Source organism: Pan troglodytes, chromosome 17, assembly GCF_028858775.2.
Source record: "Pan troglodytes isolate AG18354 chromosome 17, NHGRI_mPanTro3-v2.0_pri, whole genome shotgun sequence".
Classification (NCBI taxonomy): domain Eukaryota; kingdom Metazoa; phylum Chordata; class Mammalia; order Primates; family Hominidae; genus Pan; species Pan troglodytes.
The window spans coordinates 61,451,976-61,475,827 of record NC_072415.2 but is presented as its reverse complement, the minus strand read 5'-3'; the positions used below and the strand labels follow the sequence as shown (position 1 = coordinate 61,475,827).

General features: G+C 40.2%; 1 protein-coding gene and 1 long non-coding RNA gene across 2 annotated transcripts in view; one reads left to right on the top strand and one right to left on the bottom strand.

The window, feature by feature from the left end:
- Window positions 1-23,852, bottom strand: part of LOC134808611 (uncharacterized) — a 77,864-nt gene that overhangs the window by 42,126 nt on the left and 11,886 nt on the right. The window lies entirely within an intron of this gene.
- On the top strand, window positions 6,074-6,711 carry LOC104003161 (SS18-like protein 2). The gene is made up of 2 exons (XM_016933738.3): window positions 6,074-6,122; window positions 6,506-6,711. The coding sequence occupies exons 1-2, from the start codon at window positions 6,074-6,076 to the stop codon at window positions 6,709-6,711; spliced, it is 255 nt and encodes an 84-aa protein (XP_016789227.1).

The following is a 23,852-nucleotide window of genomic DNA, read 5'->3' as shown; positions in this document are numbered from 1 at the left end:
GGATTTGGAGGCGACAAACATCCAAACCATATCAACACCCCCATTGAAGCTGGTTGGACCTGCAGGAACTCATGCAAGAGATGGGGGGTGGGGAATGAGGGCAGCTTCCAAGACCCCTCTTACCTCCCTACCAGAGATGATGCAGTCATTAGCACAGAATGGAAACATAACTTGAATCAAGCTACTGATTAAACTTGGGTCTGGTTTCTTGGCTGAGGTCAAAATACATTCATTTCCCTGTCCCTAGGGCTCACTCAATTTTATAGGTCAGTCCTTGGCAAGCCCTATTGACAGAAAATTAAGTGAAATAAAATAACTGGCCCTTTGGACCAAAAGTTCTTTTAAACAATATGCAAGACTCAAGCTTGCATATTTGTCTCCTGTGACACTTGGCCTCTGACTGCTATTGGGCTTATGGTCCAATGACATCATTTCGGCCTCTCCGAGGAGCATTTCCTGCTAATAATCCTTCCTTATAACACCTCCTATTGCCTCACCCTCTTCTACCCAGGAAGTACTTTCTCTTTGTTCTCTTCCACGGCTCACAGTGACATCAGTGATCCTTGACAGCCAGAGTCAAAGTGGCTTGAAAGATGGGGGAAGCCCACCCAGGCTCAGACACATGGGCATGCCCAGCTCCCCCCAGAACAGTTTCAGGTCCCCCTTAAAGCATCAGGCTAAAGATACACCCTCTGAGGCAAGATTTCTAACTTGTTAATGTGTTAGCAGCAGAATGCTTTTTCCCTCTCAAGATTTATACAAAACCCACTGTACACTTGTGCAAAAACCAGATAAAAGTAATCTTTCATGATTCACATTGAGTTTGGAGCTTACAGCCCAGCCATCTCCGCCTTTGCTACCCTCTCGGCATTGCCGTAAATGAAGTGGCTTGAAAAGTCCCTGTTCAGTAAGATCACCGTGACTTGTAGATCCTTCACAGCTTTGGGCTCTAGGTCTTCCCAGCCTTGAGTCATCTCTTACACAGAAATGACCTGGATCCTCTTCTTCTACCTAAATGAGAAATCTTGCACATCTGTGAAGTCCTGAACCTTCCATCTGACTGCAAATTCATAAGATAAGATTGAACAACACAACCCCTGATGAAGAGTCAATGCTTCCCACAGCTCCTGGGGCTCGCCTCCCAGTTCAGGGACCTCTTTCCTGCTGGGATCAGCACCACCTGGGAACACGCCCTCTGCCTTGTCAGAAATCGTGTTCACAGCCTACTCGCTTCTTGACCCGTCACATTCTTCTCTTCCCCATCTCTCTTCTCAGATCTATATTTTTCTTTCTCTTATCTTTGTCCCTCAAAGTATTGCCCAAGCAGCCATTTCATAGGTTAGCAAAAAGAACTGATGTGAAAGTTGTCTGTAAACAGTGGTAAAATAGGACACCGAAAAAAAAAAGCAGCATTAATTTAAAAAGGCCAGGAATTTCCACTAAACACACAGGATTGTTATAAATACCAACACTTCCTTTTTACAACACACATCACATAGAAAAAGTGTAGTAAGAGGGGTCAGGAATTTTTTCTTAGAGTTTGTCTTTTACATGCACCTAAATAAATAAGAGCATATATATAGTTTCAGTTTTAAGTCAAGACCCAAACCTTTTCTTTAAACAGTAGATAGATAAGTGTAACATTACAAAGTAATTATAAATTAACTTTGCATTTCATTTTTTTCAGTACTTGGTGCATGCAGAAAATGCTAAAAGGTACATTTGAAGTAGAAAAATGTTGTGCATGTCTGAAATTTCTTCCTGGCTTCTATTTCCAATTACTTATTTAATGATACTAAGCAAGTCTGAATGAGAAAGAACATCTATTCATTCAAACCTATGAGATGTGGAAGAAAAAATCTCATTGTGTTCCATATAGGTATGTGCTATGTAATGCATTTTTTAATGATCAGAAAAATGCCCACAAAATTTGGTGATATGTCACTGATGTAAACTGAGAGCTTGAATTTGCTCATGGAAGGCATCATCAGCCAATGTAAAATACCTGGGATGCTAAGCCTACCAGGCTTACATATTAATTACGTTAGGTTGTGATGACCCATTAAAATGATGCTCCCAGAAGCAGCTGACCCACACTTTTGAACCTTTCCTGGTATTTTAGATGCAGTGATCATTCCCATGTCTAAATACTTACTACCAAATATGAAATGTATAATAGTGTGCCTTATAGACAGCATAGGAGGGTCAGGGACCCACCTGGGTCTAGGAGAACAATGGCATCAGAAACGTGGATGCTGTCAGGGGTCCCAGATGACTCATCCCTTCATGTGGGCTTCATTCTCCTTACCACGTACCACCTTCTTTCACACAGCAGGAGACATGACCACCTTGTCTCCAGCTCTAGAGAGGCCGTGGGACCTGATGTCTCAGTTACCAGTTCCAAAATCTCAGGGTAGTATCAGCGGGGTCAGGCTTCCATCCCCAAACTGGACGGGGGGAAAGGGCCTGTGTAAAGACCATTTCACGTGCTCCCCTGAAACACAAGGTTGGAAGGAGCATTTCCCAGCAGAAGGCAGCGCTGTTCTAGGCATACAAAACCCCAGATGTCAAAACAATTTCTGAATATTTATGTTGTATTTGGTGAGGCAATATACAAAAACACTTAAAGAGTAGTTAAGCACAGGAGCTATCCCTAGACAATACATGATCTCTTATCAAAAAGATATCATGGGAAACTTGGAAAACATCATGCCAAATTAAAGAAGCTAGTCACAAAAGAGCACATATTATATGATTTCATATATAGAAAATGTCCAGAATAGGCCAGGCACAGTGGCTCATGACTGCAATCCCAGCACTTTGGGAGGCTGAGGCAGGCGAATTGCTTGAGGTCAAGAGTTGGAGGCCAGCCTGGCCAACGTGGTGAAAGCACATCTCTACTAAAAAATAGAAAAGAATTTAAAAAATTAGCCAGGTGTGGTGGCACATGCCTGTAATCTCAGCTACTCAGGAGGCTGAAGCATGAGAATCGCCTGAACCCAGGAGGCGGAGGTTGCAGTGAGCTGAGATCAAGCCACTGCACTCCAGCCTGAGTGACAGAGTGAGACTCTGTCTCACGAAAAAAAAAAAAAAAATGTCTAGAATAGACAAATTTATAGACAGAAAATTGATTCACAGTTGTATTGGCCTGGGGTGGGGTGGGAAGATAGCATTAGGAGGAAATGGGAAGTCATCACTAAAAGGTATGAGGTTTTTTTCGGGATGATAAAAGTGTTCTAATATTGTTTATGGTGATGGTTGCACATCTCTGTGAATATAGTAAAAGCCATTGAGTTACACACTTTAAATGAGTAAATTATATGATATATGAATTATATCTCACTAAGACTGTTTTTAAAAATGAAAAAAGATATCACCGAAAAGAAACGTTCAACCTTAAATTAATAGAATCTTTGTTTTAAAACAGTGAAACTGCAAAGTGGCAAGGTGTTAATAATGGTAACAAAGCAAATAATTTAAAAATAAAATATGTTTGTAAAAAAACAATCAAAGATCTCTGCTGTAGGAAAGGTGACCAAAATATAAATTTTAAAATGAGTAAATATTAGGGCGATAAGTTTGAGGATGGAAGCTGAATTTTGAAATAAATTTTAAATCTGCTGTCTCATTTTTACTTTGCTTCTCAATCAACATTAACAAACAGAATTCGTGTTTTAGCCTTCAATTTCTTACCCTCATGCTGTTAACTTTCTGGCACACACTCTGATTATATTTTAATAATGAATGCACTGCTTGAGAGGAATATTTGGAGAAAAAAAGAGAAGGGAACAAAAGTAAAGAAATCATATACTCCACAAGAACTTAAAATATAAAACATCAATAACTTCACAAAAATATCTAACACCTAACTCTTCTTGTGAAAAAACACTGAAGACCCCTAGGTATTCTTTGAGGAACACTAACAGGACCCAGAGGCCATTCATGGCCCCCCGAGCTGAGAATGAGATTCCTCCAGTTTGTAAGCAGTTTTCAGCCGTCTTCTTTCCCATGATCCTACCCTCAGCCCAATGACAAGGGCAGAGCAGATATTGTTTTCTCCACTATATAAATGAATTAATGGAGGTTCGGAGCAATTGAGCAACTTAATCAAGTTCCCACCTTTGGAGAGAATAAGGATCTAGGATCTAGTGCTCCTGAAACCAAATCTAGCTGTCTTTCTGTGGTGGTCCGCTGTCTTTGAATGCACACAGGTGAGGTTGATATTCCAAAACATCTAACAGAAGGCAGAACACAGGCACCAAATATTATTTTTTCAACTTTTAAGTTCCAGGGTACATGTGAAGGATGTGCAGGTTTGTTACATAGATAAATGTGTGTCATGGTGGTTTTCTGCACAGATCAACCAGTCACCGAGGTATTAAGCCCAGCATCCATTGGCTGTTCTTCCTGATTATTGACTATTCTTCCTGGATAACCAAAGGGAATTCGTTATTCCCTCTCCTCATCAACCCCTGCCCCTCCGACAGTCCCCAATGTGTGTCATTCCCCACCATGTATCCATGTGTTCTCATTGTTTAGCTCCTACTTCTAAGTGAGAATGTGTGGCAGTCACCATATCTTGAGAATGGACATTGGCTGCAGAGCAGCAGCAGAGTCCAGAAGGTCCCCGCTGTGCCAGACATTAACTCTGCAGTTGCCAAATTTAGCCTTCAATTTCCTAGATTGCGTGAGAGAATTGGGGTGATGGCTATTGTATAATTTTAATAACCAGGATAGCCAGAGTTCTGGTGCACTCTCACTGAATACTAGCTTGATTCCCATTGAATATAGATTGAAAACACCTGATATTAGCAGTAAATATTATGACCTCTGAGGCTATATACAGTTGGACAATAAGAATTTAGCTTTTCCTGGGCCTGAATCATATGAGAAAGTTGGAAATGTTTGTGTCCACTATTACTACTCATCAGTGAACATATTTTATAGAGAAGGGAAGAGGACTTAAAAAGGGGGCATCTTCATCTAGCTGACACCAACAACTCAGCCAAGACAAAGTTACTGGAGATTCCTAACAGAATTGATCTTCCTTGTGGAACAAAAGATTAACCAACCTTGAAATTATGACTTACTTCTTAGCATATAGCACAGTGGAGAAGAGCTCAACCTCTGGAATCAGACTGTATGAGTTTCAGCGATGGCCCAATCGCTTACTGGCTGTGCTTCAGTTTCCCCATCTGTAAAATGGGGATCACAACATCCAACTCATAGGATTTTTTTCTTAGAGTTAAATAAGCAAGTGGATGTCAAATGCCTGAGACCCGGTGAGTGCTCACTAAATGTTAACCATTATTGTTAGCTGTGAGGAACAACCCACCAGGATTAGAGGACTCCAGGAGAGAGAGGGCCAGAAAGGGAATTACAATAAGAACCCATATGGTCTGGAGACAAAAATTCTAATTGCCACTCTGCCCACGATAAAGCTATTTTCATCTTCAATACTAATCTCCTTTTTTTCTGTATGTCATGCCACCAAGGAGGCATTGGTGAATGTCTAGTAAACTAGATGATTATATGTTTTCTCTAACTCATAAAATGAGGTGATTTCCAAATGTTTATCCCTAGGTTTGTTGATGTAATGAGCACATTCTACTTGTTACTAAATAGAAAAAAGAATCTGAAGAAAAGCTTAGAGGCGTAGCATTCTAACATTAGGCACTAGGGGGAAATCTTATTTGATGGATGTGGTAGGAGGTATTATCTCTTATAAATATGGGATGCTTCTTTAGGAGGCAAAATTGTTTCAAATAAAAAAAATAGAAAGCCTTTTTATGACTGTTGAAGACGATATGCCCAAATGGATAATGCTTTAAAACTTGGAATGGATTGCACATTTAAAACTAAACTCTAAAATAAAATAGACATTATAATTCCAAACAAGAGCATCCCTGGCATTTCCTGTAAAAGGAAAGGACTTTTGGTGTGAGTTGGCCTTGGCAAAGGACACAGCCTGGCAGGCCCCAGCGCATGTTGCCAGATGAAATATGCATGCCCAAGTGGCTGATTGGCTCTGACTGAGACACGTGGTGGCCCAAGTTTTCTGAGGCTCCTCAGAATGCAGGTGGCCTTCGTATCAGACTGGCTGAGGGGCAAGGCAGAAGTCAATTGATATGATTCAGCTCTGTGTCCCCATCCAAATCTCATCTCAAGTTGTAATTCCCAGTGTTAGGGGAGGGACTTGGTAGGAGGTGATCGGATCATGGGGGCAGATTTCCCCCTCACTGTTCTCAGGATAGTGAGTTCTCATGAGATCTGATGGTTTAGAAGTGTGTAGCACCTCCTCCCTTGCACTCTCTCTCTCTCCTGCCACCCTGTAAAGAAGGTGCTTGCTTCCCCTTCGACTTCTGCCATGATTGTAAGTTTTCTGAGGCCTCCCAGTCATGCTTCCTATTAAGCCTGTGGAACTGTCAGTCAATTAAACCTCTTTTCTTCATAAATTATCCAGTCTCAGGTAGTTCTTTATAGCAGTGTGACAACAGACAAATACATCAATCGACTACCCAGTGGCTCCTTAAGGAGCATGACCAGCGGACCTGCTGTATTGTGGAGTATCAGAACAAGGGCCAGGCTAACAAGTGCATCCAGCATCAGCATGGGTTACATAGAAATCTCATTTATTTTGCTACCGTCACAGACACCAGCCCAACCAGTACTTCAAAAGCAATGAGACAATCTTCCAGTTGGCTGTTGTGAGGAGTAATTGAATGTAATCCATCTCTTAGAAAATGGAGACAGGATTTTTACCAACTTAATTGCTTAAAACATGAACGAAAGCCCTGTGGCTCTTTTAAAAACTGTGAGTGTGCAAAGAAAGCTAACTTAACTGTATTCTCAATGTAAATATTTATTTTAACAATTAAGCAAATCCCTCAATAAGGTGACCCCAGGTGTTCTCTTTCCTGGATGTGGAGCATGTTTGGATAACAAAGACATCACTGGCATCTGCAAGCCTACTTTTTAGTTTCAACCCAAAGAGGAAATTGAGTAGGCCTCGGGCAGGAATTGGTGGGACTCCTGACTGAGCCCTTGCTACATAGACAGGTAACCCTGTGCTCCTTCCTGCCAGTTTGTCAATGCCTTGAAATAAAGCTTACTTTTCCACACAATCCTCCTTCTCCTAATACTTCTCCTCCTCCTTTCTTCCCAATAAAGGAATCTGATGGAATCAAGAACGTAATGAAGCAATAAAAGGCCTAATTGAAGCTGAAAGCCAATTCCATCCCTGACCTTTTGCAGGAACTTATTTTGGTCACTGAAGTGTTAATGTTGCACTACAGTGTTATATCATGCCCTGGTTACCAGGAAGAATATCTCCCCAACCTCAGGACAATCAAGGTTTCTCCTCCCTGATTTTGGCAAATATGGAGAAGCTACCCATAAGGAATGAAAGCTGAACCTAATAAGCATTAGGGCAGTGTGTCTAAAGTGCTCTCAAGGAAATCTGGAGGCACAGTTAGAGCCTTTCTCCAGACACATCACATGTATCACTTAGGGTAAGCCAGTCTAGTTGCTGTAATAAGCAAACCCCAAAATAAGTAATGGTGCCAGCATAATAAAAGCTTATTTCCTTCTCAAAGTCCAAAGGGAAGTTGCTGCAGGCCGGGCGCAGTGGCTCAAGCCTGTAATCCCAGCACTTTGGGAGGCCGAGGTGGGCGGATCATGAGGTCAGGAGATCGAGACCATCCTGGCTAATCTGGTGAAAGCTCGTCTCTACTAAAAATATTAAAAAAATTAGCCGGGCGTGGTGGCGGGCGCCTGTAGTCCCAGCTACTCAGGAGGCTGAGGCAGGAGAATGGCAAGAACCCGGGAGGCGGAGCTTGCCGTGAGCCGAATTCAGCACCACTGCACTCCAGCCTGGGCGACAGAGCAAGACTCTGTCTCAAAAAAAAAAAAAAAAAAAAAAAAAAACAGAAGTTGCTGATTGGACACAGCCTCCTTCATCTTGTGCTTCTGAATATATTCAATACGTGGCTTTCAAGTTTTCTTAGTTTGTCTGCATCAAGCCAAAGAAAGGGGAAATAGCACAGAGTTCCCATTAGAAATTTTTATGGGCCAAGTCATTTCTGCTTCACATCCCCTTGGCAAGAACTCAGTTACATAGCCAGACATTACTGCCTGAGAGGCAAGGAAAGATAGGGTAACTGTGGGCTCCAGGAAGAAGAGAAGCGAGTTCATTGAATAACTAGGCAGTTTCTGTGTGTGGATTATATTGCTGTCCCTTCTTCATCACCCTCCTTGTCTACATGATCTTCCAATAAAACCTTGCAGGACCCTCTCACTATGCAATGGCATACATCACTTCCCCTTCCCTTTGGGTATGGCCATAAGACACTTTTGGACCATAGAATGAGACAGGAGTGACAGGTTGCCAGTTTTGAACCTTGGCTTGAGAGATCCTGTATGGGTGCACCTGCTCTCTTTGCCTCTCATCACCATGAGAAGAGCATACCTGGGCTAGCCTGCTTGTCCTCAGGCAGGATCAGGGACATGCAGCACAGCCAAGTCTCTCTAGTCTAGCCCAGCTCAGATCAAACTACCCTTAACATCAGATTCATGAGAATTATCATTTTAAGCCACCGAGTTTTGGAACAGTTTGTTAGGCAGCAGATTTCGGCAATATCTGTTACATTCTGCTACATCACCACTCAACAAATATTTTTTAACTCTGAAACAGAAATCTACAACAGTTTCACTACTGATATCACAATTAAAAGTCAATCCTTCTTCCCTTCAAGCCTTATTTAAAAAGCATATGTAATAGTTCAAAATTTAGCTAAAATTAAGTTCATTTTAGATTACCTAACAAACCTTTGGTGAATTGGAACACAAATGTCTGTTTTTAAATGCATCCATTTCTATATTAACAGTTTATGATTTGGTTGAGGGAACTAATGCATTGTTGCTGGTTATGAAACAGAATAATATGGTTATAGTTAGCATCATTTTCATATACTTTATAAAGAAAATTTTTATGATGATATAATAAAGATATGAGCATTGTTTGTTGTGAAAGCTCCAAAAATGTACTTTGAGTTCCCATGGATCAAGTTGAGGGGTAATTATTTATTTACTCAACAGACTGTGTTTCAATGCAGTTGTTGTGCCTCTCACTGAAATGGCTCCGTTGTCTGCGGTATATACCCTGGCTCTTGGTCTCGGTCAAGAAAGAATTCAGGACACGGACATACATGAGGAGTGGGTTCAGGAGCAGAAAGTGTAATAGAAAAAGAAAAGAGAGAGAAAAAGCTTCCTTATGTTGAGAAAGCAGGTCACCCAAAAGAGGGTTTATCTTTTATGGTGGAACGCAATTGGTTTGTACAGAGGCTTGAAGAGGCGATGTTTGATTTACATAGGGCCCAGGGGATTGCTTTGACCAGGTGTGCCGTTTACATAGCCCACAAAATTCTGGCCCTCCCACCCTAGTCTTTTATTATGCAAATGCGGCCTCCACCTGGCAGCGGCCTTGATCTCTGTACACGTGGTTTTATCTGGAGGCTGCCATGACACCTGGCACACGTGATGACAAGGAAAAGAGGGCGGGAAACGCCATATTGAATGTACCTGACTTCCAGGTACAGCTGCTTCCATTTACATATAAAAGCTTCTAGTTTCCATGTCTATGCCTGACTTCTCAGGCTGCTTTCTGTTAGAGAAGAAATAGTTTGGGGTTCCTTCTTTTTAAAGGAAAATTCCAGGGAGAACTTTCACCCTTTCTAGCTGCCTAAAAATAATTTCTTAATAACTACTGTATTATAACTTCAAAATCTCTAGAGATATGGGGAGAGAGACACTGGTTGGTTAATGACCAGCCAATGATATGAGTAACCCTAGTTGCAATCAGGTGTAATGGGTGGGGTGGAGAGAAGAAGGAAAGAACAAAGGGAGAGAGGAAGTGAGGGAAAAAGGAAGAAAGGATGGAGATGACACAACACATGCATGGCCAAGAGATGAAAGGAATGGTCAGATCCCATAGAAAAGCATATGAGAAAAGCAGCCACCTCAAAACATGCCTAGTCCAGGCACCACCTAGTGTGACTGTCACAGCACTCCAGGCAGAAGCCATCATATATGCAAGAATCTAGAGCAAAGAGAACATGCCTCTGTTATTAGTCATCAATGCTCTTTCATCCCTTTATTGGTTCTTCATGTTGTAATCTCCTATTTCTCCCTACTCAATACTGAATGAAGTGCCCCTCCTCTGTTTGTGAGCTCCCTGGATTCACCTCATCCTATTATCCCGCACATCATCTAAAAATTGCTGTCTACACATCTATATTCCCTACTAGCATGTAAGTTATATAGAGAGCAGAGACTATGTCTATTTTGTTTATCCATCATCTCCCTGGCACTAACACAATATCTGACATGCAGTAGGCATTCAGTAAGCATTGTCCGAGTCATGAGCATCATTTACCTATATGCCTTTGTGCTTGAGGAATCATGAATATCTACACAATGGATACATGCATTTGCAAACATTTCATTCACTCTGTCTATTTCAGGAGGATTTTTTTTGCTTTAGTTTCCTGAAATCCTTGGAGATTCTGAGCTCAAATATTAAAAGATAGCTACATAAATAAACATTTAAAATATACAATAAATTCTTGTCATCCTTGAATTATTCAAATGGCTTTGAGAATATTTCCACTGATATGATGATTATAATTGCCATTTCATTTTCATACTTTTTTTTTTTTGAGACGGAGACTCGCTCTGTCACCAGGCTGGAGTGCAGTGGCACAATCTCGGCTCATTGCAACCTCTGTCTCGTGGGTTCAAGCGATTCTCCCGCCTCAGCCTCCTGAGTAGATGAGACTACAGGCACGCACCACCATGCCCAGCTAATTTTTGTATTTTTAGTAGAGACAGGGTTTCCCCATGTTGGCCAGGATGGTCTCTTGACCTCATGATCGGCCCACCTCAGCATCCCAAAGTGCTGGGATTATAGGCGTGAGCCACCACACCTGGTCTTATAAACATGCACTATCTAATGACATTTTGGTCAACCAGGGACCATGGCCCTATAAAATTATAATGGAGCTAAAAAATTCCTACCACCTAGTGACATTATAGCCATCGTAAAGTCATAGCACAATACATTACTCACATGTTTGTGGTGTAAATACACCTACTCCAATGCCAGCCATTTAAAAGTGGAGCAGATACATTTATATACAGCACATAAAGCTTGATAATGTTAATAAATAACTATTACTGGTTTGTGTATTTACTATACTATACTATTGTTGTTAATTTAGAGCGTACTACTTCTATGTTTTTTTTAATTACCTATAAAACAGCCTCAGACAGATCCTTCAGGAGTTATCCCAAAAGAAGACATTGTTATCATAGGAGATGACAGCTCCATGTGTGCTATTGCCCCTGAACACCTTCTAGTGGGACAAGATGGGAAAGTGAGAGACAATGATATTTTTAAAGTTTAAAAGTTAAAAAAAAAAAAAAAAAAAGAGCCAGGTGTGGTGGCTCATGCCTATAATCCCAGAACTTTGGGAGGCCAAGGCCGGTGAATCACTTGAGGTCAGGAGTTCGAGACCAGCCTGGCCAACATGGTGAAACCCCATCTCTACTAATAATACAAAAATTGACTGGACGTGGTGGCCTATGCCTGTAATCTCAGCTACTCAGGAGGCTGAGGCAGGAGAATCACTTGAACCAAGGAGGCAGAAGTTGCAGTGAGCCGAGATCATGCCACTGCACTCCAGCCTGGATGACAAGGTGAGACTCCATCTCAAAATAAAAAAAAAGTAGAAAAAAAGAGAAAATAATTGCTAAATACAAAAAAAAACTTTTGGAATAAGAATATCAAGAAAGAAAATAATTTTTACAGCTGTACAATGTGTTTGTGGGTACTTTTTTCCTTCATTTATTTATTTATTTATTTATTATTTTTTATTTTTGAGACAGGTTCTCACTTTGTTGCCCAGGCAGGAGTGCAGCGGGACAATCATGGCTCACTGCAGCCTCGACCTCCCAGGCTGGAGTGATCCTCGCACCTCAGCCTCCTTAGTAGCTGGGACTACAGCTATGAGCCACCAGACCTGACTAATTTTTGTATTTTTTGTGGAGAAGGGGTCTTGCCACGTTGCCCAGGCTGGTCTCTAACTCCTGGGCTCAAGCAATCTGCCTGCCTCGGCCTCCAAAAGGTGTTTGTGTTTTAAGCTAAATGTTATTATAAAAGAGTCAAAAGTTAAAATTTAAAAGTTTGTAAAGTAAAAAAGTCACAGTAAGATAACTTGTTATTGAAAAAAGAAAAATATTTTTTATAAGTCTAATGTAGCTTAAGGCTACAGTGTTTATAAAGTCTGCAGTAGTGTCCAATAATGTCCTAGGTCTTCACATTCACTCACTTCTCACTCACTGACTCGCCTAGAGCAACTTCTAGTCCTTCAGGCTCCTTTCTTGATAGGTACCCCATACATGGGTACCATTTTTTAAAATCTTTTATATATTATTACTGTACCTTTTCTGTTTTGATATACAAATACTTACCATCGTGTTACGATTGCCTACAATATTCAATACAGTGACATGCTGTACAGGTTTGTAGCCTAGGAGCAATGGGCTATACCTTATAGGCTAGACACGTAGCAGGCTATGCCATCTAAGTTTGTGTAAGTACACGCTATGATGTTTGCACAACAGTGAAATCACCAAGCAATGCATTTCTCCTAACCTATCCCCATCATCAAGCAATGCATGACTATTTATTGCAATATCATTTTATTGCATATTTCTCATGACATTTTTATTTTAAAAAAGTATTTTCTGAAAGTGTTTAAGATATTTTTAATCCTTTTAAAAGTGAATAGCTAACTTAGATCCTTTTGGATTTGTGACCTTTTGCAAACATCAGTTCATACTAAATAATGTTTATGGTACAAATTTAAAATTACCTTTTTTCTGCAAAGTCTACAATCACTCTACTAGAGAATCTTCTGCTCTTCTGTCTAACTCTTCTAATGCACCTTGCATCATATCTGATTAAATCTAATTGCTTTCACATTTCCCAACCATGTTATCTGAGAGTGATTGCAGGATCAAATTTTATATGAATTTCTTCAAAATATGCCAATTTATACTGATGAAGAGATTATCAGACATAATCTCTGAATTATTCCCCAAAAATGTAATTATAATTGGCACAGTAGAGGCCACATCTCCTAGTAATGAATTCTAAGTATGTACAGTACCTGGAACAAAGATTGGTTCTGGATATTTCAGCCCAAAGTCTAGTTTGCCGAGGTTGTTTTTGCAGCCACATCAACACCATTGCCTTACACTGCCCTCGTCAGTCTTTTAAATTAATGCCTGTTATCTAAAGACGATTTTTTGATTCTTCAATTAAGTAAAAAAAAAAAGTGTGCACTTTACAACAGGTGTAGAATCAATGAAATACTCATTTCGACCTTCTTGTTTTTGTCTTCTGATTCAAACATATGTACAACAAATGTTAGTTGTTTAACATTTTGTCCCTGCCACAATCTGATCGAACTGAGTAATACATACCTTTTACATTTTTATGTGTGGCATTTTGTCTCACTTAATTACCTGTTAAATTAATCATTACAAATCAAATTCTCCATCCTAGAGAGTGATCATTTATTTTACAATTTCTTATCCATCTTACATGTTTGGCCATTCAAATTTTGAAATTATTTCTAGCGAACTTAGAAAATTTTCTTTTTTCAGTAAATATTGTGCCTCAGAAATCTTTGTCATGCTTTGTTTTGAAGAACATCACGCCAATGTTCTCGATCAGCACTGACTTGTCTGCGTGGAATACTATTGATTGTTCACTGTTTATTCAGCCTTTTTGTTCCATTGTAGTAATTGCATATGGGACTTTTTGTGTACAAGTGACATTTCACGATTGCAATTAAATCTTCATTCAGGGAAGAATATGAAGTTGCAAGTTTGCCAGGATTTCTTCTGATGTGTTCAAGTTACGAATGTGATTAGAAAAATGTTCTGACTCTCTTTCTTCTCTTTTTTTGACCAATAACTAAATCCTCATTAAATAAGCAATTTGCAATGCACTGTTTGCATATCTTATGTGGGTTATATTGAATAGAAATCTGCTCCTTTTCATTGTTTTCCACTTCTAAAAATTTAAGCACACTACTTCTTTGAAATTTTTTTTTCAGCTTTTTTTTTATTTTTCTGAGCTACATTTTTACACTGTCAGTTTTAATTTCTATCCAATCTCTATTTGCATTCATTCTCAATGACCTAGGAACTTCTGCCTCTCAAAGCCTCCCTGTAATATGACAGTGTTCATCTCTGATACACAGCCCCTAAACTTTGTGGTTGCCTTTTTTCCCCTAATGTACATCCTTTATAGTTTTTTACATTTTATTGTGCTAAATATATATAACTTAAAATTTACAATTTTAACCATTTTTAAGTACCACATTTCAGCATTAAGTACATTTACAGGTTGTGCAAGCATCACCACTGTCTATTTCCAGAACTTTTTCATCATCCCAACTGCAACTCTTTACCTGTTAAACAAGAAGAACTCCTGGGCCGGACGTGGTGGTTCACACTTATAATCCTAGCTCTTTGGGAGGCCGAGGTGGGTGGATCACTTGAGGTCAGGAGTTTGAGCTGAGATCATGCCACTGCACCCCAGCCTGGGCGACACAGCAGGACTCCATCTCAAAAAACAAAAACAAAAACTCCCTACTTTCCCAGCCCCTGGAAACCACTGGTCTACTTTCTGTCTCTATGAATTTGATTACTCTAAGGATCTCATATAAGTGGAAAAGTACAATATTTGCTTTTTTGTGATTGGCTTGTTTCACTTAGCATAATGTCCTCAACGTTCATTTATGTTGTAGCATGTGTCAGAATTTCCTAATTTTTAAGGCTGAATGATATTCCATTGTATGTATTGTGTGAGTCCATTCACACTGCGATAAAAAGGAATACCTGATGCTGGGTAATCTATAAAGAAAAGAGGTTTATTTGGCTCACAGTTCTGCAGGCTGTACAAGCACGACACCCACATCTGCTCGGCTTCTGCTGAGGCCCAGGAAGATTTTAGTCATGGTGGAAGGGAAGGAGAGCTATTGTATCCCTGGCAAGAGGAGGAACAAGAGAGCAAGGAGAAAATGCCTAGGCTGTTTTAAACAATCAGATCTCGCATGAACTCATTACCACAGGGGATGCAGCAAGCCATTCGTGAGGGATCTGCCCCCATGACACAAACACCTCCCATCAGGCCCACCTATGACACTGGGAATCACATTTCAACATGAGATTTGGAGGGGACAGATATCCAAACCATATTATGTATTTACCACATTTTGTTTGTCCATTCATCTATTGATGGACATTTGGGTTGTTTCCACATTTTAGTTACTGTGAATAATGCTGCTACGAACATTGGTGTGCAAGGCTCTATTTGAGTCCCTGATTTTAGTTTTTTGAGTTTATACCTAGGAACGAAATTTCTAGGTTACACAGTAATTCTATATTTAACTTCTTGAGAAACTTGTGGCTGCCATTTGCACCTAAATTTTCTTCTGCTCCTTTAATATTCAGTTGTTTTAAAAGGTGAAGTTCTTCAGAATATTTTTCTGGGTATTGTGTGTGGGACAGAGCTAACTACATTTTAATGTGAATGGATATTCAATTGTATCAGACTCATTTATTGTATAGTGTTTTTCTCCCACTGCTTTGAAGCTCTAGTTTTGTAATACTCTAAATTGTCACATAAACATAGGTCTCTTTCTGGATTCCTACTTTTTCTATTGAGCCAATGTCCAGAGCTATACAAGAGCTCACATTGTGCTTTTTTCAAACTGTTCTTAGTTTTTCTTGCACATTTTTTTGCTCTAGATGAACTTTAGACTCAAGTTTGTGAAATTCAGTTAAAATTTTCTAGGAATGTTAATTAGAATTGTATTGATTGACAATTGAATAGGGAAGAAGCAACACTCACAATATCAAACTCTTGCATACAAAAACTTGGTATTTCCCTCCATTAATTCAGATCAGCCTTTCCTTTCTCCACTAAAGATCTTCTGCATCCTTTTTACCTTATTTTTAAATTTTGTTGCTACTGTGAATGCGAAACAAGGATTTCTGTCTTTAAAATCATTCAGGAAAAGATCTATTTAATAATAGCAATATTATGCTTTAATCATTCCCGTATTTTTAGACATTTAAGCTTTTTCAACTTTTGCTATTATAATTTAGAAAAAAATGCTGCTATATATAAATCTTTGACTACATTATAGATTTTTTTCTTGGACTCTTTGGAATAGATTCTGCATATTTCTGGATCAGAGAGTAGGGACAATTTTAAGGTTCTTAAGACACATTCTTGATACATTGCTTTCCATTGCACTAAAAATCAAATTTAAACTCTTCCCCATTATCCCCACAGCCCTCCCTACACAGCTCTTGCCTCTCTCTCCAACATAATCTCTTGCCACTTTCTCCCCAGTCCACTGTGCTCCAGCCCTATTGGCCTTCTCTCTGTTTCTATAACACACCAAGCTTATTGCTGAAATTTTGATGGCTTAACACCATAAAAGCTTATCCCCCACTCCTCCATCTTGCATCTACAGTATCTGGAACGTGTGGACTCCAAGACTGCTGCAGGCAGCAGAGGGGGCTGGAGGAAGCACCCTGGTTCTTAACTGCCTTGACCCAGATACCAAGATATCACATCTGCTCATAGTCCATTGACCAAAACCAGTCACATGACTCAGCCTCACTACAAAGAAGGGCTGGAAATATCAAGAAGACATGGAACATTTGGTGAGCACTGTCTGTCTCTGCCAAAATGCCTCCCAACGTCCCATTTGCCTTTGCCTTTCTATCGTTTCCCTGGAAGTCAAATAGTCTTTTATAGGATTATTAGCTATTAATAGCACGTATAATAACTACTGATATCTATTAATAGCATGTGTTCATGAATCACTTGCACATATCCTTTCCACAATTATTTATAGGAATTCTTATTTGTTCATTAGAGCTATTTATATATAAAAGCTATTTTAGGATTTCTTAATGATTTCATTTGTCATCCGTTCTAGTTTTTTTCTGTGTTTGATTTGCATTTAATGTTATGTATTTGGCTGGCATGGAGAAGTTTTTATTTTAAAATAATCTGTTTTCTATTCATTACATTTGACTGGCAATAATCAGATTTTTGTTGTTGTTGTTGCTTTTAAACCTGCTTTCTTATCAAAATACTACACATTCACCTATATCTTCTTATTCTTATGGTTAGACTTTTTACATTTTACTTTTCAATAAAAAATATAAAATTATTCGTTGCTAGCCAATGGAAAATATGAGGAACTCTCCCAGAACCTAAATATGAGATTACATAATGAACCAGAACACAGATATGCATCATTACCTTAGACAAATTGGCTACCAAGCTGAAGCTTTATTTAGCATGGAAGGTGTGGGGAATATGCTAAATAAAGGAGTACCAGAGAGATGCAGTCCAAGGAGAAAGTATCATAATCAAACCTATGTGGCAGATACATCCCTTTGGTAGAAACAGACACATCCGGCTATCATCAGCCACTAGAACATCCAGCTCTCGTTCCAGTTTTGATTCTAGTTCTCAGTGTTCAATTATGAGTTGTCTTACCATGTTGCTTGCCAAATCTGGTCTGCTGTTTATGTTTGTAAATAAAAAATAAAGTTTTCTTTAAGCATAGCCACACCCATTCATTTATATTGTATATGGTTGCTTGCCTCTCCAACAACAGAGTTGGAGTAGCTATAACAAAAAGGCCAAATGGCCCACAAAACCTAAGATACTTACTATCTGGCCCTCTGCAGAACAAGCTTCCTGACTCCTGCCATAGTAAGTGGAAAAGGAACAAGATAAAAGGAACCTGGACCCTCTCTTTAACCAGACTTTAGAAATACACTTCTAAGCCAGGCATAGTGGTTCACACCTGTAATCCCAGCAGTTTGGATAGCCAAAGTAGGAGAATTGCTTGAGGTCAGGAGTTCAGACCAGCCTGGGCAACATAGCAAGAACCCCATCTCCATAAAAAATGTAAAAATTAGCTGGGCATGCTAGTGCAGGCCTGTAATCCTAGCTACTTGGAAGGCTGAAGGAGGATCACTTGAGCCCAGGCATTCAAACTATGATCACACCAATGCACTCCAGCCTGGGCTACAGAACAAGACCCTGTTTCTGGGAAAAGAAAAAGGGAAAAAGAATAAAGGGTATTCAATTAGGAAAAGAGGAAGTCCAATTGTCCCTGTTTGCAGATGACATGATTGTATCTTTAGAAAACCCCATTGTCTCAGCCCCAAATCTCCTTAAACTGATAAGCAACTTCAGCAAAGTCTCAGGATACAAAATCAATGTGCAAAAATCACAAGCATTCCTATACACCAATAACAGACAAACAGAGAGTTAAATCATGACTGAACTCCCATTCACAATTGCTACAAACAGAATAAAATATCTAGGAATACAACTTACAAGAGATGTGAAGGACCTCTTCAAGGAGAACTATAAACCACTGCTCAAGGAAATAAGAGAGGACACAAACAAATGGAAAAACATTCCATGCTCATGGATAGGAAGAATCAATATTGTGAAAATGGCCATACTGCCCAAGGTAACTTATAGATTCAATGCTATCCCCATCAAACTACCATTGACTTTCTTCACAGAATTGGAAAAAACTACTTTAAATTGCATGTGGAACCAAACAAGAGCCTGCATAGCCAAGACAACCCTAAGCAAAAAGAATAAAGCTGGAGGCATCACACTACCTGACTTCAAACTATACTACAAGTCTACAGTAACCAAAATAGCATGGTACTGGTACCAAAACAGATATATAGACCAATGGAACAGAAAAAGAGGCCTCAGAAATAACATCACACATCTACAACCATCTGATCTTTGACAAACCTGACAAAAACAAGAAAGGGGGAAAGGATTCCCTATTTAATAAATGGTGTTGGGAAAACTGGCTAGCCATATGCAGAAAGCTGAAACTGGTTCCCTTCCTTACATCTTATACAAAAATTAACTCAAGATGGATTAAAGACTTAAACAGAAGACCTAAAACCATCAAAACCCTAGAAGAAAACCTAGGCAATACCATTCAGGACATAGGCATGGGCATAGACTTCATGACTAAAACACCAAAAGCTATTGCAACAAAAGCCAAAATTGAAAAATGGGATCTAATTAATCTAAAGAGCTTCTGCACAGCAAAAGAAACTACCATCAGAGTGAACAGGCAACCTACAGAATGGGAGAAAATTTTTACAATCTACCCATCTGACAAAAGGCTAATATCCAGAATCTACAAGGAACTTAAACAAATTTACAAGAAAAAAACAAACAACCCCATCAAAAAGTGGGCAAAGGATATGAACAGACATTTCTCAAAAGAAGATATTTATGCAGCCAACAAACATATGAAAAAATGCTCATCATCACTGGTCATTAGAGAAATGCAAATCAAAACTACAATGAGATACCATCTCATGCCAGTTAGAATGGTGCTTATTAAAAAGTCAGGAAACAACAGATGCTGAAGAGGATGTGGAGAAATAGGAACACTTTTACACTGTTGCTGGGAGTGTAAATTAGTTCGACCATTGTGGAAGACAGTGTGGCAATTCCTCAAGGATCTAGAACTAGAAATACCATTTGACCCAGCAATCCCATTACTGGGTATATACCCAAAGGATTATAAATCATTCTACCATAAAGACACATGCACACATATGTTTATTGTGGCACTATTCACAATAGCAAAGACCTGGAACCAACTCAAATGCCCATCAGTGATAAACTGGATAAAGAAAATGTGGCACATAATACACCATGGAATACTATGCAGCCATAAAGAAGGATGAGTTCATGTCCTTTGCAGGGACATGGATGAAGCTGGAAACTATCATTCTCAGCAAACTAACACAAGAACAGAAAACCAAACACCACAGGTTCTCACTCACAAGTGGGAGTTGAACAATGAGGACACAGGGAGGGGAACATCACACACCATGGCCTGTTGGGGGCTGGGGGGTGCGGGGAGGGATAGCATTAGGAGAAATACCTAATGTAGCTGATGGGTTAATAGGTGCAGCAAACCACCATGGCACATGTATACCTATGTAACAAACCTGCACGTTCTGCACATGTACCCCAGAACTTAAAGTACAATAAAAAAAGAAAAAAGAAAAAAAGAAAACAAAACATTTCTATCTTTTTTGTACCACTGGATTTTTGTGGTATCTTGCCATAATTAATCATCATGAAACAAATCCCTTCAGAATATATATACATCAGTCAGATTGGGATAGGCTATGTTGTACCCATCACAACGCTTAAAATCTTGTGTGCCTATAAGAAATAGGTTTATTTCTCACTCCTGCTATGTGTCTGTCCACTGTGAGTCAGCTGCTAGTTCTGTTCCACTTCTTCTCACTCCAGGACGAGTGAAGGGAACCCCCATCATTTGAACTATCATTGTCGCCCCAACAGGGAGAAGGAATATGGAAATCATGAGTTGTTTCTTAAAGCTTCCACCAGAAGTTACAGTTCTTACTTTTGCTCATGTTCTGTTGACCAACGTTAAGGTCTGTGCCGGAGCAGGTACGGTGAGGCCCTGCCCCACCTCACCTCAGCTGCTGGAGCTTCCCTGGAGCACAGTGCAGTTCCCAACAAGCTGGCAGCTTCCACCTCAAATGCCTGCTTCTCTCTCCTATTCCCAGGGACTTTTCCCAACACCAGGGCTGGTTCCACTCACACAATCCAGAAATACAAGGATGTTAATGCCACTGCAGCAACATTCAACAGCTGGAGGGTGGTAGTTGGTGATCAATGCCCCAGTATCCCACTTTTGTTTTTTTAATGACACAATTCTATGGCAAACTTCACTTATTTCTCTGAGTGGCCTCATTAGAATTGAGCACCAGTTGCCCATAGCTAGCTTTCCCTCATCCCTGTCTCACTTCCCCACTTTTTTTTTTTTTTTTTTTTTTTTTTTTGTGATAGAGTTTTGCTCTTATCACCCAGACTGGAGTGCAATGGCGCAATCTCGGCTCACGGCAACCTCCACCTCCCGGGTTCAAGTGTTTCTCCTGCCTCAGCCTCCTGAGTAGCTGGGATTACAGGCAAGCACCACCACCATGCCCAGCTAATTTTTGTATTTTTAGTAGAGATGGAGTTTTACCACGTTGGCCAAGCTGGTCTCGAAGTCCTGACCTGCCCACCTCGGCCTCCCAAAGTGCTGGGATTACAGGCGTGACCACTTCCTCACTTTCGTTTCCTGAGATCACCTTCCACATATGCTACACTGCACCCAAGACTTTGTCTCAGGGTCCACCTTTATGGGAAATCAAATTAAGATAAATGGCCATGCCTAATTTAAAGGGAACAGGAAAAGCCATTTCAATAAGACTTCAGAATGACAGTAGCTCTACTGACTCCCACAGCTTCCAGCACCTTCTAGGGTTAGTTCCCAAGAATCAGGGCCACACATTCCAATCACACTGGGCTTTGTCCTTTTGCCTTCGTTTTTCTGCTTCTATACCACTTGTCATATTCTCTGCCTGGATTATTCTTTCCTTCTTGTTTTTAATATCTGTAATCCAAGTTACTCCTTAATTTAAGACCCAACCAAATATTGCCTCCACACTGCTTTATCTGATCCTGCCATCTCTTACCCTATCCCCCAAAGAAGGAAAAAATCCTTCCCTCCTTTAAACACCTAATAGTCTTTTACACTTCTTACTTTCTATCTTGCAATGTAATTATGTTACGTTTTACCTACCCTAATCTATTGCAGTCTTATCAATGAGAAGATTTTTTCTCAATCCATCTTTATCTTCCTCATTGCGTAAGAGTGCTAGTGCATAATAAATGCTGTTGGCCCATGATTGGCTAGGTGAGTGGCTGATTTTCTTCATTTGGGAATGTATTTATCCCACTCCTACTGAGCTAACCAGAACACATTTCCCATCAGAAGCTAATACAGAAGAAAGTTGGTTTATGTTTGTGTACAAAATCTGTGACAATTCACTGTAGCTCCCTCTTTTCTCACAATAAATGATTGATTGCAAGAGAAGTGAACTTAATTTTGTAGGGCATTTTCCATCTTCTGAAGTACATGCATATTTTTACTTAGCACTGTGTTATTCTGTTTAGGATGCTGTAGCAAAAAACACCATAAACCAGGTGGCTTATAAACAACAGAAATTTATTGCTCACAGTTCAGGAGGCCTGAAAGTCTAAGATCAAGGTTCTGGCAATTCGGCGTCTGGTGAGGACTGTTTCCCTGCTTTGTAGATGGTGGTTTCTTGCTGTGTCCTCACATAGGGGACGGGATGAATGACTTCCTTTGGGGTACTGTCCTCATGACCCAGTCACCTCCCTATAACCCCACCTTACCCCACCTCTTAATAGCATCACCTTGGGAATTAGGTTCCAACAAATGAATTTTGGGGGCACACAAACATTCAGCCCATAGCAAGAGCATTTGTGTTGTGTGTAAACTTTATTGAAAGCAGAAATGAGAGTGGTCTCACCTCTGTATACAATTTGGGGCTCCTAATACAAGAGACTTAAATAACAAGAAGACCCTGTGTTTTAACAATAATTGCACTTAATTTGAAATGAAATACAGCCTAGAAAACAAGCTGTCCTTGGACTCCATGGCAAGCCTCTCAGAAGTTTGGGATAAGCTTTGTGCTTGAAGAAGTGGCTGCAGCTATTGTTTTACACTTCTTAAAATGAAGGTGGTAGCTGCCAATGTAAAATCAACTGTGGGCCAGATGAATAGACCCACATATTTTGGACAGTTTCCTGCATTGTCTTGGTGATCTGACAGCCCCAGGCTCAAAGAACCCTGTTCATTTAACAAATATTGACTGGACTCCTGCTATATGCCAGGGCCTGTCCTAGGCCCTGGGAACATGACAGTGAGCAACAGCGTGGCTCCTGTCCTCAGAGAACGAACATTCCAGTGTGTGTGTTGTTGGGGGAAGCTGTCCTGACCTTACCATATATTAGCTATGTCATCTTGGGTAAGTCACTAGATCTATTTTAACCAACATTATTATTGCTGTTTATAAAGAGGATATAGTATCCAGCAGCCTCATCTTCCTGCAGTAGGATTCAGATGAGATCATCTAGGTGAGTCCAGACTTAGCTATGATTGGGTGTGGGTGCCCAGGTAGAATGAATACTTGAAGGGAAGCCATGATGGGTCCCTAAGGATTCATGGAGTTATTTGCATATCTTCTCCAATGTCAAGGGCAGGTAAGTCTCACCAGGCTGGGCACACCAGGGAGAGAAGCAGCTGCCTCAGGAATCTGTGTCTGGAAGGAATTATACGAACATTTCCAAGGGAGAAAAAGAAAAGCATAAGAAACTTATAGTTGGTCCAAAGTAGGACTTGCCTTTTCCAAAGTCCAGCCCTTACTGGCCATTTAAAGAAAGCTGCCTTTGGGGAGAGTTAGAAGATTGGGAATATGTGGTGGGAACTAGGACAAAGAGGTATGAGGAGATTCAGGGCAGATGCAGCATTTGGTTGTCTGTCTCCAGTGTATGTGAAAGGTTCCTTCCAGTTATTTTCTCAAGAGTTCACCTTAAGAAGAGCCACAGTGGGTGGCCGGGCACGGTGACTCATGCCTGTAATCCCAGTACTTTGAAAGGCTGAGGCGGGCAGATCACTTGAGTCAGGAGTTTGAGACCAGCCTGGCCAACATGGTGAAACCCCGTCTCTACTAAAAATACAAAAATTAGCCAGGCATGGTGGTGCACGCCTATAGTCCCCAGCTACTTGGGAGGCTAAGGCAGG

Coding starts and splice junctions, on each gene's coding strand:
- LOC104003161 (XM_016933738.3), top strand. CDS start 6,074: ATGCAGGTGGCCTTCGTATCAGACTGGCTGAGGGGCAAGGCAGAAGTC. Junction 6,123..6,505: donor GAGGGGCAAGGCAGAAGTCA/ATTGATATGATT, acceptor ACAGACAAATAC/ATCAATCGACTACCCAGTGG.